Source organism: Anguilla rostrata, chromosome 16 (genome assembly GCF_018555375.3).
Source record: "Anguilla rostrata isolate EN2019 chromosome 16, ASM1855537v3, whole genome shotgun sequence".
Taxonomy (NCBI): domain Eukaryota; kingdom Metazoa; phylum Chordata; class Actinopteri; order Anguilliformes; family Anguillidae; genus Anguilla; species Anguilla rostrata.
The window spans coordinates 15,089,275-15,105,892 of NC_057948.1; the positions used below are offsets into that span (position 1 = coordinate 15,089,275).

General features: G+C 43.4%; 2 protein-coding genes and 1 non-coding gene across 9 annotated transcripts in view; 2 read left to right on the plus strand and 1 right to left on the minus strand.

Moving 5' to 3' along the window:
* Positions 1-4,542, minus strand: part of fanci (FA complementation group I) — a 14,654-nt gene extending 10,112 nt beyond the window's left edge. For 2 of the 6 annotated variants that reach the window (XM_064312721.1, XM_064312726.1), the window contains exons 1-15: positions 4,424-4,542; positions 4,084-4,123; positions 3,832-3,926; positions 3,632-3,704; positions 3,418-3,548; positions 3,124-3,277; positions 2,929-2,986; positions 2,751-2,792; positions 2,547-2,670; positions 1,837-1,922; positions 1,427-1,559; positions 1,184-1,273; positions 549-685; positions 283-463; positions 79-166 (exon numbers count right to left, since the gene is read on the minus strand). In XM_064312721.1, the coding sequence (XP_064168791.1) occupies positions 79-166; positions 283-463; positions 549-685; positions 1,184-1,273; positions 1,427-1,559; positions 1,837-1,922; positions 2,547-2,670; positions 2,751-2,792; positions 2,929-2,986; positions 3,124-3,277; positions 3,418-3,548; positions 3,632-3,704; positions 3,832-3,924 (1,390 nt within the window). In that variant the 5' untranslated portion in view covers positions 3,925-3,926; positions 4,084-4,123; positions 4,424-4,542. The other 4 variants (XM_064312724.1, XM_064312722.1, XM_064312725.1 and 1 more) reach the window with 4 other exon arrangements.
* Positions 4,543-4,992: 450 nt separating this feature from the next.
* On the plus strand, positions 4,993-5,065 carry trnar-acg (transfer RNA arginine (anticodon ACG)). Its single transcript has one exon. It is a non-coding gene; the product is annotated as a tRNA-Arg (tRNA).
* A 2,331-nt stretch (positions 5,066-7,396) lies between these two features.
* On the plus strand, positions 7,397-16,558 carry fbxo31 (F-box protein 31). Of its 2 annotated transcripts, XM_064312729.1 has the most exons (10): positions 7,397-7,886; positions 9,674-9,745; positions 9,874-9,960; positions 11,646-11,722; positions 12,043-12,210; positions 12,471-12,545; positions 13,557-13,666; positions 13,787-13,940; positions 14,080-14,399; positions 14,478-16,558. In XM_064312729.1, the coding sequence occupies exons 1-10, from the start codon at positions 7,493-7,495 to the stop codon at positions 14,698-14,700; spliced, it is 1,680 nt and encodes a 559-aa protein (XP_064168799.1). In that variant the 5' UTR covers positions 7,397-7,492; the 3' UTR covers positions 14,701-16,558. The 2 variants fall into 2 exon arrangements, with proteins under 2 accessions (XP_064168799.1, XP_064168800.1); XM_064312730.1 differs by lacking the exon at positions 9,874-9,960 and having other exon boundaries at positions 7,398-7,886.
* Positions 16,559-16,618: the final 60 nt, after the last annotated feature.

Consider the following 16,618-nt stretch of genomic DNA (forward strand, 5'->3'; position numbering starts at 1 on the left):
GAAGAAGCAGAGTTACATGAGATCCCTGTGCTTACCTGTGGGGGGAGGGGGGAGACAGGGACAAGCTGCTTTATGTACCTATGAAATGGGACACAGGACAGGCCATCTTTGTCACTAGTCTGGTCAGGACTTGCTCCAGAATCTCGATTCTGATTGGCTCGTGCAACTGCAGAAACAGATAAGCAACACTTTGTACAGTCAATGAACGTCGTTTCCTCCTAAACCGTGTGCTGTGGGTATAACGGGCGTTAGGGACTCTGTTTTCCTGAACTCCTGTGATACCTTGAAGCTCTCCAGGAGAATGAGTCTTCCCAGCTGGCACGCCTGCTGGGCAGGGGTCTTGGCCACGCCCGTCTGGCCCTCGGAGGTCTTGCCGAAAGGCCCTGGCTTGGGTCCGAAGGAGTCCATGAGAATGAACCCCAGCTGCACCAGACCCTGTGTGACGTGGTCCCAGCCGAACACGCTGCAATGGCAACACGTCCTGGTCAGATCACACCTCTGCCTCTGAGCCCTGCCTAAAGATGGGGGCCGGGGGCCGGAGCTCTCACCTGTTCCTGACGGTGTCCAGGATCATGTGTGTGACTCCCCGGCTCTGCGGGAATAGGCCCTGCACGAACATGGAGCCAGACTGCACCTGCTCATCCTTCAGACTCCTCATCACTGCAGCTTTCAGGAGCTCAAACACCTGCCAGACAGAGCACCGCAGCCTCAATACGCACACTACAATACACACTCAACGCCACAATATACATCATAACACACACTACAATACACACTCAATGCCATAATATACACCATAACACACACTACAATACACACTCAACGCCACAATATACATCATAACACACACCACAATACACACTCAACGCCATAATATACATCATAACACACACAATAAACTAACGCCACAAAAGTACACAACATAAAGTAACTCACCCATATACATCATAAACAATACACAATGACCTAATACATCATAACACACACTACAATACACACACTGCAATACACTCAACCCCACAATATACACCATAACACACACAATAAACACAGCACAGAAAGTACTACAACATAAAGTACTCCACACATATACAGCTCTACTAAACAATACACAAATGTGACTATCCGGGTGTTATAACACACAGAATAAACCTGGCTGTGCCCACAATGCAGAGGGACTGACCTGCTCCTCATAGCGTTGAATCCGGGCCACAGACAGCAGGAGGGCAATACTAAAGGGACATAAGCCCCCACCCAACTCACCCTGCCCCGCCTGCAGACAGACCACACCCACATTATCAACATAACAAAGCATTAAAAAAAGTGTAAGCACCAATTAGTGCCCATTAAAGATGCTAAACATTCTGAAATGCTGAAACTTTTCACTCCTTAAACAGCGACAACTATGAATGTAAGTGAGAAAGACCTTGACGCTCTTGAGTAGCTCTTTGCCCAGTTCGTGGTCCAGTCGCACAGCGAATACCACATGCAAGATGGTCGTTCCCTCTACATGCCGCAGCTGGTCCTGAGGCACGGACTGCACCTCGACATCCAGACCACTTTAAGACAGACACACACACCAATCAGCAGACTGCACCCCCAAGCCACTGCAACGTAGACACACAATGTGCATTCACTTGATAAACTTACCCCTTGCTGATGACCACCTAAATGCAAACACGTAATATATACAATCACAAGCTATTTTATTCTGAATTTTTGAGTTGATGAGACCAACCGAATCCAGCACTGCCACTGCAATCAGCACAGACTAATCGTGCACTGGCCTATCAGTAAAGAGGCAGAAAACACTGACCGATCAACGAGACCACTCACTCGCTGTGCTTTGCTTCTTCAGACACTCGCTGGTCCTGTTCATTAAAGAAATTCACAAGACCGTCCAGCACCAGCTTCTTACAACCCTAGAGACAGAAACACATTGATTACAATAAAGCCTTTTACACATACATACCACATTAAAGAGAATGCAGCTTTTGCATGCACATTCACTCACCTACTTACATAAACACACAAACATGCGTTCACACACTCGCGTTTGCCTAGAAAACATGCACATACTCACCCACATACTCCTGGGGGCTATTTCACAAAACAGGATTACTAAATTAGCTGGATAACTGTACCAAGTAAAACCTGGAACAGCTCTTTTAACAGTCCATGTTCCAGATTTGGGAGGGTTCCAGGTTTTACTTAATGCCACTATCCAGCGAACTCAGTAATCCTGGGCCCTGTTCATGAAGCAGGATTACTGATTTGGTTTGATAAAAACCCAGAACCCTCCCAAATCTGAAACATGGACTGAACTAAAAAGAGCTGTTCAGGGTTTTACTCAGCAGAGTTGTCCAGCTAACTCAGTAATCCTGCTTTGTGAAATACCCTCCTGGGCCCTGTTTCACATACATGGCTAACTCACTAACCCGTTTGTTTGTCGAAATGTTTTGGATAAACTCACGATTTTCAGTTTCATAAAGCGAGTTCACAATTTAGCCAGACTGCTTACCGGGGTAATGCATGCAAACACACACCTTGGCTGTCAGGAGAAGGAGCTGATAGGCCAGGGGAGGGATTTCCTGCAGGTCTAGTTTGTTGCACATCCTTAGAACTTTTTCCACCACAAACTGCAGCTCCTCCTTGGACAGAGGCACATCCCTGCACAACACACAGGTGAAAATGAAGCCGGCACAGTTGGTTTATACAGCCACAGCACACGAATAAAGAATAATACATACCTGAACATAGAAGTGAGATGGGTCACGCACTGAGGGTCCCACCTGCAAGAACAAAACAGGAAGGTTAATAGCAAGTGAACACACCGGAATGTGTGTGCGCACACGCATGCATGTGTGCGAGTATGAGTGTGAGTGTGTGTGTGTGTGAGTGTGTGAGGACAGGCTGAGATGTACTGACCTGCAGGAGCACAGACTGTTGATTAACTGTTTCCTGTATTCATCCCCGCTTAGTTCTCCTGAAGAGAGTTAGTGAAGAGCCAATCAAAGCTCTTCCATATGCTCAGCAGGCCCATTTACACACAGACTTATATTTCTCACATTAGATTTTATATTTCCCATAGGAAACCTCTTGGAATGCACTGCGGATTTGTACCTTTGGCATATGCCAGCTTCTCTGTTGCAGACAGGGCTGTGAGAACGGTGGGAAACAGCTCCAGAGATTTCCCGCTGCCCATGGACCCCGCTTTGATGGCTTCCACAAACACAGAGGCTAACTGAGCCAGAGCGGGCCCAGGCAGCGCGTGAGTCTGCATGTGGAAAATGCACAGGAGAACAGCCTCAGAGACCCTGCTCTAAACTCACAGAAACAGGCAGTTGGGTACTGTCAGACTCTGACAGAGAGCCGAGACAGACTCACAGACACTGCTAGGAAGAAGACTGCTCTCACCTCCATCATAAGCAAGCCGATTATGTCAGAGGCCACCTCCGGTTGCAGGTCTCCAGATTCGCAGAGTGGGATACAGTGCTTGTACAGGAGCACTCTGCAAGCCACGCCCTCTGGTGTAGTGGGTGGGGAACCTGTAAGCACACAGCAGACACACCTCATCTAACTGCATCACACCACCATGATGGATATTACACTAAACCTCTCACAAACCTACCTTTTAGTATGGCTTTGATCACAGCCCCGACATCCTTTCCCTTTATGGCACTGTGTGTGATGAGTGCTGTCAGCTGGGAGAGAATCCAAAGGCAAGTTACAATCTGGAGCATTCTGAGACACCATGCCGATTTTCAAAGGATGACAACACAGCATGGGGTAGTAGCATAGTGTTGCACAGCGGAATACAGTGTTGCTCACCTCGTCCTCTGGCAAGGAGGAGACGTAATTCTGCAGCTCTCTGCGGTCCTCTCCCCCAGACAGGAAAACGAGGCGCTCCACGACAGCCCTCATGTCTGTTTGCGATTACTCGTATATTAGTTACACTTAGATGAATAATTTCAAGCCATTATAAGCAGGCATTTATTAATCTTCAATTGCTGCAAGTAGCTTACAAAATCAATGGGGAATTGTTACAATGACAGGTTCCTTCGATACAAGGACGATACTTACCGACCTCTATGGAAAGTTGATTGCGATCTAACGTTAGTGACTACCCACCGGAAAGCCAAAAATAATTACACGCGTCGTCGAACTTAAACATTCACCGACGATTGCGATAGACTACTGCAGCTACCATGCCACTGTTCACTTACTTAAGAAGTACCTGTTACTTGACTATTGAGTGCCGAAATTGCTAACCTAGCTACTACAGCTACTATTATTACTAGCAGACTATTCCGTCGAAAATAGCCAGCTAACTGCGAGAGTTCCTTACTAACCTTAGAACTAGGTCAAAGTAATAACATTTAATCACTTGACGTTTCATTCGGTTCCATATCTTTGTCAAGACTTACTCGTCCCAAGCAGTAGGGTTTTCAAATAAAATCTCCCGCCAGTTGGAGTAGTCGACCGCCGCTCTCAGGAAACGTGGCGCCACAGCTGTGTTACAGACAGCGTTCTCATTGGTTAGAAGAGCGTTCTTATGGTCTAAAAATTTTCTTATTGGTAGTCAGTGGACTGTTTTTTCGCAAACGTCACGCTGAACTGCCCAAGGTAATGGGCTATCTAATTTAGCTTTACCAAATCCGTACAGCAAATGTGTAACCTTAAAATTAGTGGGCCCCAGCAGCTAGGTTGCTGTTTTTGATTTGGCTAGCATTCTAAACAAATTCTAATGAATGTATATTTGCTAGTTAACGTCAGCTAGCTAATGCGACGTCAGAATTACTTTTAGCCTTGTGTAAGTACTGGTCAGATTTGTTTCATTTCACCTCTTAGTAGTTTCATTCTAACTGTTTACATACACGTGGACAGTCATTCGTATTTAGGAACATATAGCACATCAACTAAAATATACAATTATCACTACTGGAATTGAGCAGACTGTTATACCTGTTGGTGGAAGAAAAACTTCGTGGGGGGCCAGTGGCGCAATGGATAACGCGTCTGACTACGGATCAGAAGATTCCAGGTTCGACTCCTGGCTGGCTCGAATCCTTTTTTGGTTCGCTAGTAAGAAATGATACACATCGATGAATTCCTTATTAAACAAGTATATGTACGTAACTTTTAAGGTTTTATAACCTCGTTATGTTATCACAGATAAAATATTTTGCTGAAACGGAGCAGACACAACTTTCATTATTTTTTTTTAAAGATCGCCTCCCTTCAGTGTCATTGCGTTACCCAAGCTGCGCTCTCTGCAGTACAGATCTTACCCATGTTGTGCAAGTGTACTGTCCTCTAGCGGCGTAACCGTATCATCGCACCATACATGTGTTTGCCTGTCCAAACCCACTGCGCTACGGGAAATCTTAAAGGTAAGGTCTCATGCTAGCATGATGAATTTCATATTTACAATAGTTTATTTAACCATTATAAATGTGCATGGATCGTTGTGCGCCTGTTTGCGTTCTTTCAAATGTGATTATGTCTCTAATTGTTAGCAGTAAATTTGATTGTGGGTATATGATTGTGAGATTTTATGTCTGGTTGATATTAGCGATTATTTGCCTGTATTTGCAAGATCTAAGTCATTATGATCATTTGTAAAGCATTTTAGACTGCTGTGGCACTGTTTAAAAGATGCCATAACAGATGTTATCTGTTTTATTTAATTCTTAAGAAAATTTTTTTCCATGATGGATGTGTTTCAAAATAGAAAATGTTCATAAGTGGGTAAAAAACTGGAAACCATATTTGTGGTTTGCTGTTTAGCAATGTTCTGAATCAGTACTATTGTAAACAATGTAAATAAACAATTTTATTAACAAGCACACAATATTGATTGACATATTTATATGTCATTAGAATGTAGAAACTGAACATTCATGAAGCAGTCACTACTGGTAATTGAAAGGAATAAAGTTCTTGAACACTGAATTATAATATGTGAGAAAAAAAAAAAAACATCCTGAAGGATTAAAGAAACAAACAAGATTGCACAATAAAACTTATAGATTGACATTATACATGCAAATTGACTTAATATATAATATATGACGGTTTTACTCGTACCAATTTTTCCATTTTACTATCTGAACGGAATGTGGTCATTTAAGACTTTAAGGGTCACACCAAAGTGTCAAATGGAAATAATCTGCAATTCAGCTGCGTGACACTTAAAAAATGACTACACTATATGTTTGAACAACTGTCTGCATCTAGTGCTTTGGGTGTGTGAAAACCATATCATTTAGAAAATGTATTATTATTATTATTATTATTATTATTATTATTATTATTATTATTATTATTATTTTATTGACATTATTTTGTTCAGAAAATTGTGCTCACAAATCACAAATAAGATTTTTTATTATTTTACTTTGTGTTTTACTTTTGTTTGTACTGTTTTACTTAAAATGCCAAAAGCGAAACTGACAAAAGTATGAATGTATTTTACACAAAAGTATTCAAACAACAGTTCTGGTCTTTGCAATAAAAAGACATTCTTTAATGGTGTTGTTTGCTGTTTATTTTAACGGACAGGACAGTTTTTTTGTCCATTTTCCTTGTTTATCCAAGTACAACCTATGTGCAAGTGGTTGTTATTGGCAGAAGACCTAGCTAATTGTCCATTAGGGGGAAGTATTGATTGTGCGACTGGAGCATTGGGATTACGGAATTGGCAGGAAAAAGAAAAAGGAAAAAATGCAAAATTACCTAAGTTTGGGGCTTTATTGTGTGGACGTGTGAAGTTGTATCAAATTATGTGCATTTACGTGAGGTCAGAATGTACAGGAGTTAATGTTCTTAAGGTCAGAGAGTCTGTGGTCATTGTGGTTATTTCTGTAGGAAACACTGACAAGAACAAAAATCTTGGTGCTGTATTGGCATGGGGCATGCCCTGCTAAGCCATAACTTGGTGAATGGCATACCTCCGATCCAAATATTGGATAGACGCGTTATTCTCTTTAAGATAGGGGCAAGTAACCTTATAGTTACAACTATCGCTATTTACTCAATCTTCTGGATTTATGACACTAGTGCTATTATGGATACCAATCGATCATGGGATTCACTAATTTAAATATTGCATTATTAGACTATCAAAACTTAAAGAGCAAATCTGGGGTTTGTAAATATGACAAAAGTTTGCTCTTGTTATTGTAAATAAAACACATTTCACAGTAATACATCTTTTACTACTTTTTCTAGTGTAAATCCAAATCCCTTAGTTTCATTCAGGAAGGTGTACGCTCAAGGGGCATCAGACACAAGTGTATTTTGGGCTCCCCACCGTGGTCGCACTAAACCATAACAAGTTCGATTACGTACGCTACGTTCCACACGACATGACGTACCACTGACTACGTCTTCGGTAACCGCCCAGGCACGCACTGACAGGAGAGATAAGCCTGTAGCTTGGACGAGCTAACGGTGAGGTGATGTAATGTTCCCCTTTTGGTGAGGACGGATGGCGGTGTGCGCCAGGCTCTGCGGAGTGGGGCAGTCGCGGAGGTGCAGGCGGCGACAGCGACAGAACCAACAGGGCCAAGACAGTGACTCTGAGGTGGACATGGACGAGGAAGAGGGAGAACGGATTGTGGGTAAAATGAAAGCGGAGGCCAGTGCCTGCCCGCTGGACGACACAAATGCTGCACCTGGGCCGGTGGCCGCAGATGTCAACAAACACCCCGGCAGCAGCGGAACCCCGAATCCGCAGTCATTATTGCAGCTGCCGCCTGAACTGTTGGTTCATATCTTCTCTTCGTTGCCGGGCACAGCGCTACCGAACCTAGCGCTTGTCTGCAAAAAATTCAAGCAAATTCTCAACACTGAAACTATATGGAGAAGACGCTGCAAGGAAGGTAAATATTAACTGATAACCACAATAATTGTTTTCAATAGCTTGCATTTAACACCGACCTGTTTAATATTAAGTGCATCGCTCTGTGTGTAGGGTGTTCTGTGACATTTCAGTTAGCTAACTAGCTAGCTACCTTGTATGTGAAAGGGGTTTGAGGCTACAGCTGCAAGGTTAGGAGTGACTCTTTGCACCAACGCTGTGTCGGAAAAACGTCCCGACGGAAGAATTCTGGGAATGTGTTCTAAAAGCTTTCTGATCGATTTTTGCTGCCCTGTGGAAAAAAAACGCATTCAACGAACAGTGTGCCATTACGCAACACGGCAAACAAACCATACGCTTTGATAACGAATCTACCGAAGAAGCCTTCCTTGGTGACCGTCTCGATTGTGTCAGGCTAGTGGAAAAGAACAGCTCTTTCTTTGATGTTGTAGTGTTCTTTCAACTTTAAGAAATACATAATGAGCTATGTACATACAATATATATGCATGAAGCACACGCATACATTTATATGGAGCATGCAAAAGCATTCAGAAATGTCAGGTCTATGGCTAGCTGGGATATCCTACTAATATATTTCCAGATTCGTTTCTTTTCAGGAGAGCTTACATTTTAATCCTGTTGCTGTTTCTTACATGTGGGGACCCCTGTCATAGTGCATAGCAGGTAGTCAAGGTCTGGTCTTATTCTTGTTCTGTTATTTACACATTTGATTATGACTTATGAAAATTGCAGTTTAACAGACCCTTTGTACAAATGACAGAATAATGCAAATTGTAGAATAATTTAATAGCCACATTTTCCTATTTTTGTCCTGCAGCCTTGCTGTGTCTCCCTCAGGCTGTGGTATGTGGCTATATCGAGCTGCTAGTGTGGCTCCAGGCTCTTTTCCTTCTGTCACCTTTAAACACCAATCATGATTTTGAAGTAGAAAGACAGTGTTTATCCTTTTAAAGAATGTTTCCCTTGCCAGGGTGCAGGTTATTTACTACCTCATATTTACTACAGCCTGAATATCAGTGTCTGGTTTCACAGTCATCAGAAAGCCTGCAGTTGCAGGCTTGTCTGACTTGATGGTGAAATCTCTTTCAGTGACCAAACTGTCATCGCCCATGCATTATTTGTTCAGAACTGGTGTCTGTTTTGGATTCTTTACTGGAAAAGAATATTACCTAAATAGTATAGGAGTATACATCTTCTGTCTTTGGGTTTTTTATTCCCAAAGTCCAGGTATTTTTTGAGCTGTTTGAAATTGTATTTTCACACTGAATGTGTTTTTGATATGTTGTTCTGATGAGCAATAGTGGTGTTTCTCTGACCAGTGGGTCTTGGAACCAGCTGGCTGTTGGGACACTTTTCAGGGTTTAGCTGCATAGCAGGGCTTCATCGTTCAAAGAGTTTGGCACACATTGTTTTAAGTGACCTTGAATTTTAATTCTCCAGCATTGTACAATACTAATTCCAGAATTGTACATGCAGGTCTTCTGCTGGGTGTTTTGCCTGGTGGATCTAAACCTGGTTTGTGATGACACCCCCTAATTTACTGGCATAAAGCGCAGTAGGCTGAATTATATTTTCAAACACTTTGAGCCAAATAAGTGGTGCTAAACTATGCAGCTTCCTCTTCGTAGTGTAAAAAGCCCTGCATGCCTTCTTATTTAGTGCATTCAGTGTAATATTCACATTTCTTCATTAAGTAATAGTGCCTCTCTCTCTCTCCCTCTCTCTCTCTCTCTATATATATATATATATATATATATTTTTTTTTTCTTCTTTTTTCTCTTTTTCAGAGTTTGGCATGATGGAGGACCCTCGTAAGATGGAAGTGGTGGGTGTGTCCAGCCGGGAGTTGTATGTGAAACGTGAGTTGGATTGCATACCTCATACACACTACATAGTGTCTTCCCCCCATAGTGTCCTCAAGTTTTCTTCTCTTCCCTTCATTTGTTTCTTTACTATGGCCTGTACTTCATGTCCTCAAACTGTCCAGGGGTCGATCCACGGGTCAAGTCTGGACGTTTTATCAGACTCCTTCCAGATTATGAGCACATGGACTATCGAGATATATATACCCACTGTATGTACAAAGTACATCTAAATTTAACATACTTGCTCCACTCTATGAACCAAAAAACATGCATGGAATAAATCTCACTGGCTTAGTGGCTTTATGTCTTGAACTACATGCATGACTTTAACACACCCGAGCTAGCCTGTATGTACTACACACACACCTGCTCCACATACTAAAAAAGGCCATGGCAGTAACAGTCTGCCACATTGCACTGGGCTGTGACTGCAGGCTGTGCTGTGGGTCAGAGGGGGGTGTGGTACATTTAAAAATGTATTTAGTTGTAACAACCTCCTGACTACTGCCATTAACTCCCTTCTGACAACTTCTCTTCACCTGCTCCTGACTACTGAGTGAATCGCGTGACCAACCTTCAGACCTTAGTTCATCAGTTTCTCTCACACAGGCATGTGTCAGTGAACCCCTGCTTCAACATACAGGGCCAAAAGGCACTGTGTTCATTTGGCTCACTTGATGTCGATAAATGTTTGTTAGGCTATGGGAGATGGCGAAATCCCTGATTGGCTAAAGGAGATTGAGATGTCTGATTGGATTATGAGATACAGAGGTATTAAAATATTTGTACTTGTGGATTGGTTGGAGTGGTAGATCAGAACCCTCCACTGACTGAATGAGAGACATGCTGTTTTTCAGAATAACTCCTGTATTTCTAATGAGAATTTTGACTTCATCTTTCAGAACTTGATGTTTTTGGATTTAGGCCTTAAAGGGATAGTTCACTTGCTGGGTTTTTTTTAATGTGTCAGTTTTAGTGTATATTTCTTATTCACAATTTGTTCACAAATTGCTGCTTTGGAGTTGCTTTTGACCATAAACCCCTTGCCTACATTGATACCTTTGTGAACCAAGCAGAAATATCCAAAAATATCTACCATCTCACATAAAAATTGTCTGGGTCAAATGAAAACATACACTAAACCTCTCAGTGATTGTAATAAAATTAAAAACGGAAAAAAGGATCAAAAACCACCAGAAGGTGAACTATCCCTTTAATTTCCCTTGGCAGTTGACTGTGGCTCACGCTGTGAAATACGTAGTTTGCACACTGACCTCGGCCCTGTAAGCAATGATAAATATCACCATGAGTGCTGTGTGAGCAGCAAGTAGAGATATGTTTTAAATTTTTTACTGATTTCTGCCTGGTGTCTGGTTTCCACGGCAATAAAAAGTAAGCACACGGTAATGTAACGGGACAGCAAAGCGCAGCTCTTCTCTGAAGGCTGCTCGGCTGTGTGGAGCTGCAGCAGAATGCAGTGCCAAGCAGACTCCTGCAAAGCAGCGCAGGGTGAATTTATTGGATGGGGCACAAAGGTCTAATGCAATCACACAACAGGACCATGATAAGAGAAAAGAAAGTGTTACCTGGTCATGGGGCAGTGACACTTCGTACAACTTCAGAACTCATCTTGTGTCAGATCTGACTACCTCTGTTCTGCTGTAGTCCACTGGTAACATATTGGGGTCACTCACATTATCCTTGCTTAGGACTTTCTGTAATCTTAAATTTAATGTGTACACTGTGCTTGAAGGAAAGGATTTCTTCACACTGCTCTTGCATGGTGTGATGTGTATGTGTGATGGATACTGCGGCAGTTCTGCTTTGGTTTGTGTTTGTAGTTTGATGCCTGCCGTTCTGTTTTGGTGTGAGTGCGACTGACTCTGTCTTTCAGTGCTGCACCCGTACAGACACATCCTAGGGCTGTGGCAGCCAGACATCGGCCCATATGGAGGGCTGCTTAATGTGGTGGTAAGTACTGTACCCACAATCCAACGGCATTCCCCAAACCAGCCGCACCCACCCGATAAACATCATCGAACAACTGATTTAAACTGTTCAATTCAGTAACAGACAAAACAATAGCCCATCATAAACACACCTAATTTCATGTGTGTACAACTCTGAAGTACACATTACAAGATAAGAAACTCTTGCTACTGTCCGAAGCCCATATTTATCTTAATCAAGCATTTCAAAGCCTCGTCAAAAGTGTATTTTGCTTTCATTGGTGATTTTTTTGCTTTATCGTTCATGTTGCTTTTTCTCTTTCTCCAATGCTGTATCTGCAGGTGGATGGCTTGTTTATCATTGGTTGGATGTACCTGCCTCCTCATGACCCTCGCGTAGAGGACCCTATGCGACGACGCCCCCTGTTCCGCATTCACATGTGGGAGAGCAGCAAGGCCATTGTGGAGTGCATGTATGGCCACAAGGGGCCACACAAGGGAGACATTCAAGTGAGACACAAACAGTACATTATGCGTGCGCATAGTCATACAGCATACGTGCAGGCAGAAAGTGCATAATGAGTTCTAGTAATAATAAGCTTTACTTATATAGCACCTTTCATACATAAAATGTAGCTCAAAGTGCTTTACGTTCAGCAAGTGCTTTACATTAAGCTGTAGTATTGTGTGAAGGCGGCTGGGAAATGTATTATTTTGAATGTACTGCTACAGCTTCTGTTACTCAGGAGAACCTGACTCTCTTTCTACAGACGGTGAAGAAGGATGAGTTTTCCACAAAGTGCAACCAGACAGATTACCATCGCATGCCCGGGGGCAGGCAGGAGGTGAGGGGGTGGGGTATGCCTAAAGGACGGACAGATGGGCGTGATGAGGGGGGCGGGTCCACCTGATAGACAGCTGGCCTGAGGAGGGGATTGGGTCAACATGGTAGGGGGTGCTGTTTGGACCCTCACCCCTTTTTTTATACCCTATCCTTTTCTCCAAACCTGGAGTGCCCACTCATATTTTTAGGACTGAGTTATCTCTCCAATGTCCTCTACCAGTTTGGGAGAGGCATAGAGACCAGGGTACGGTTGCACCAGTTTTCTTTTAATTTGGAACTTAAAGCTCACACTACAAGCTTAGGAGCTACTAGTTACTTTACAACTAGGTTTCTGCTAAATTTGGTTGCACCTTGTATCCTCAACACAAAACTTAGTATGGCGCTAAGTAATGTACAGTCGCACAAAATGACGTCTATGTTGATTGATCCAATCGCTGAAGTTATGGATATGTTATGGAACGGATGCAACCGCTTGGTTTATTGCAAGTTGTAGCAACCAGTATGGTGTTCAGTGCACCACACCTCTAAATTTCCCCATTGGCTGTAATGAAGAAACCAGTGCCTTTTTCTACCAAACTGAGGGGTTTGCAGGCATATTTGCTACCCAGACATACCCATAATGTTGGTGAGTACATGTTTCACAGTTTTCAAGCACATCTTGTACAATGTATTTGAATCGGTCTGCTATTGAAACATTAATTGCGCCTTTATTCCTAGTCAGTGGCTTGTGTATATATCAGCACAGAATCGTCTAGAATGTGATTGTATGCTGTAGCATTAAAATTTTCCTTCACTGGAATTAAGGGACCAAGCCCAAACTATAAACAACAGCCCCAGACCAAGGGGTGTCCAGATACTTTTGGTCATATAGTGTATCTTGTTAGGTATCGATACATTGACTAGGGGTGTGGTAATTTGCAATTCCTGAATTAAGACAAAAGGGAGGTGGAGGTAATGTGTTGGTAATGTGAACAGCTGTCTTCCATGTCACTATGTGTGTGTGTGTTTTCAGGAGTTTCGTACGTGGCTGGAGGAGGAGTGGGGGAGGACACTGGAGGAGATCTTCCATGAGCACATGCAGGAGCTTATACTCATGAAGTTTATCTACACCAGCCAGTATGAGTAGGTCTATGGCATTACATCCTCCACATAAACCAACATGAGTGTGTCTTTGTCATTCATCCCCATCATTAGTAACAGGTCTGTACCATTATCATAAGCCTGTTTTCTCTGTGCTTTCAGTAATTGCTTGACGTACCGGCGTATCTACCTCCCCCCACACCTGCCCTCGGACCTGCTGCAGCCTGGCCTCTTCAAGGGCACCTACGGCAGCCATGGCCTGGAGATCGTCATGCTCAGCTTCCATGGTCCACGCGCCAAAGGAACCAAGCTTACTGTGAGTCTTGCTTCACACCACACACACACTGCCAGAAACACACACACACAGGCAGAAACTATCTCATGCACACACGTGTGGTCTGCTCCCTCGGCTGAGGATGTGTTGAAATCACCCACCCATGGTCCCACCCGTGCAGGGGGACCCCAACGTCCCAGCAGGTCAGCTGACTCTGGACGTGGACCTGAGACGGCCGCTGCAGCTGCCAGACCTGGAATGCCAGCAGAGCATGGAGGAGCTGTCCCGCCTGGTCCTGGGGGTCCATGAGCAGGTGCAGGGGGAGGCACAGGAACTGCCCCTTCAGGGGGCAGAAGGCGGGGCTGAATCTGAGGAGAGGGCAGAACCTGTGTCAGGGGTAGAAGCCACGCCTGCCAGTTCCTCCCCCGAACCTCACCCCTTTGTATTGCCCCTGGGTATCATGGCTCGAAATGAGGTGTACCCTCGTACCTGCAAGATGTGGTAAGTTAAATATTCCCCCCGCCCTGCACTGATTGGCTCACAGATTGGTTAGCTGATTGATTGACGGATCTCTTGCAGCTTTTATGGCACGGGCCTGATTGCGGGCCATGGCTTCACAAGTCCCGAGCGCACGCCTGGCCTGTTTGTCCTGTTCGATGATGACCGCTTTGGGTTTATATGGCTGGAGCTGAAGTCCTTCAGTCTGTACAGCCGTCTGACGGACCGCCTTCCCTACGCCCAGGCCCCCTCTATGGAGCGCTTTGAGGACATGCTGCGGAGTATGCAGTCCTGGACGTCCTGACGGAAGCCCTGCCCCGCCCTGCCGACACCCTGCCCCGTAGCAGCATGTGCACGGGTCATGTGATGCAGGAACACGCCCGCTTTCCTAACTTTAATTGGTGATGATGATGATTTTAATACTGCTGGAAATTATTTCACTCGATAAACTGCGTGCCTCCATTTTGTAACCAATATTTAATCAGAGCTAAGCTTACTCCAAGAGGAGACACATACTCACATATATGTAGTATATGAAAAATAAGCTATAATCATGCAGTTTGTATGAGAGTGTGAAGGCCCTTTTCTGTAATGTACACTACTGTATCTGCTGTACTACTGTGTACATGGCACTCTCCAGATGAAGACCAGTTAAAATGGTAACATACTGAAAGACAAGGTGTGGTAGGCCTGAATCTGTCAGATGCTAAGCTGCTGTTCCTGTCTTCTTTTCCCACCAAGTAGCTCTGTTCATGGTCAGGAACTCCATCATGTGATTGTTTATTGTTTAGTTCATTGTGCGAATGGTTGCTTGCTTCAGAGGGTTCCCCGATCAGTGTGGATTATGGGTCCTTCCTCTCCCCTGCCTCTCTGCAGCACTTATTTACATGGGTATATAGCACTTTGGTCTGAGTCTGGATCCGATGACCTTTGTTGCCCTATCTTCTAGAAGCCTGTTTTACAGTAGCCACTTGACAGCCCCTCAGTGAAGCATAATCAGATTGACACCAATAAAGAAATTCCATAATCTCACTGTTGTGACGCAGTCAGAAAGGCTCGCAGAGACGAGAGTAAAGATGCAGATGGTAGCCATGTTTCTGCTGTGAGCCGACAGGGTTCTGCATGCGTCTGATCCGGGTCAGTGTGGTGCAGTGTGTGTGTAATGCAGGGGTTTCAGACACGATCCTGGGGACCATGATTCCAACCATAATCGAAAACCACAGTATACTGAGCTGTTAATTGCTTGAAGGATGAATTTAACTCTTAAGGTTACGTTATGTGTAAAAGGCTACTTCTGGTGTGAAGAATAAATGTTCCACAGTCACATCCTGGGACTTTTCATTAGGAGGATAAACTAATTCTTTAATATTAGTTATTATGTATTTAGTATTTCTGTATGATACTCGATTCCTTTAGAAAGTGGTTACTACTTAAATTGATGATAGTGAGAGAGATTCGTGTGTGCTCACAGCTCCAGTACGGTAGGACAGCAGCAGTACAAAAGAGCCAATGCAGTATTATCAATCTGTTCACTACAGTAGTCATTTGTTCAGTTTTACTGCATGGAGAAGAAAGGGCTACAAAACGACAGCAGAAGTATTTACATATTTATTTATTACGTGCAGTTTAATGTGCTGGTCTCAGACCTAAGCATTGCGCAGTGAGGCTTCCACTTTTTAAGTGCACTTTCAAAGCAGGTAATGGATGTGTGATTAAATAAACACTAGATTTAGCCATATTTTTTATTTCATTTAAGCTTGTGTAAGCAGTTTAATTTACAGTCGTTAACAGAAACAAAGATACTTTAAAATAGACATACGCGCACATGCCAATTATTTGATGAGTATATTAGTTGTCTGCTCTTTTATTTAGATACGGGTGTACGTAGTTTCGTTGATATTGATGACTTTTAGTACAAACAAGTTTTAGAAAGTGCAGCTCGCAGAAAATGGCAATTTTGTTCAGAGATATGGCTGTAAGGACTCTTGTTTTGTTCTCATATGTAACAATGGTGTTCCGCTGATTTTCAATGGTTTGAATATTTATTAAATTTATGGGTTTTTTTTGTTTTATTTGTACACGTTAAATATACCACTTCCACTGGACTTCACAGAGTTCTGCAGCTTTACTGCCTCTCTGTTCTCAATAAACACTAAAATGTATTGCCCTGTTTGCCTTGTTTCTTTATTCCTACTGGAAAATATACTTCGCAAAAATGGCAG

Bases quoted from the DNA above. Each gene is read 5' to 3' on its own strand.
- fbxo31 (XM_064312729.1), top strand. From the start codon at position 7,493: ATGGCGGTGTGCGCCAGGCTCTGCGGAGTGGGGCAGTCGCGGAGGTGC. The intron at 7,887-9,673 runs GTAAATATTAAC...TCTCTTTTTCAG, and splicing joins GAGAAGACGCTGCAAGGAAG to AGTTTGGCATGATGGAGGAC. The intron at 12,546-13,556 runs GTGAGGGGGTGG...GTGTGTTTTCAG, and splicing joins TGCCCGGGGGCAGGCAGGAG to GAGTTTCGTACGTGGCTGGA.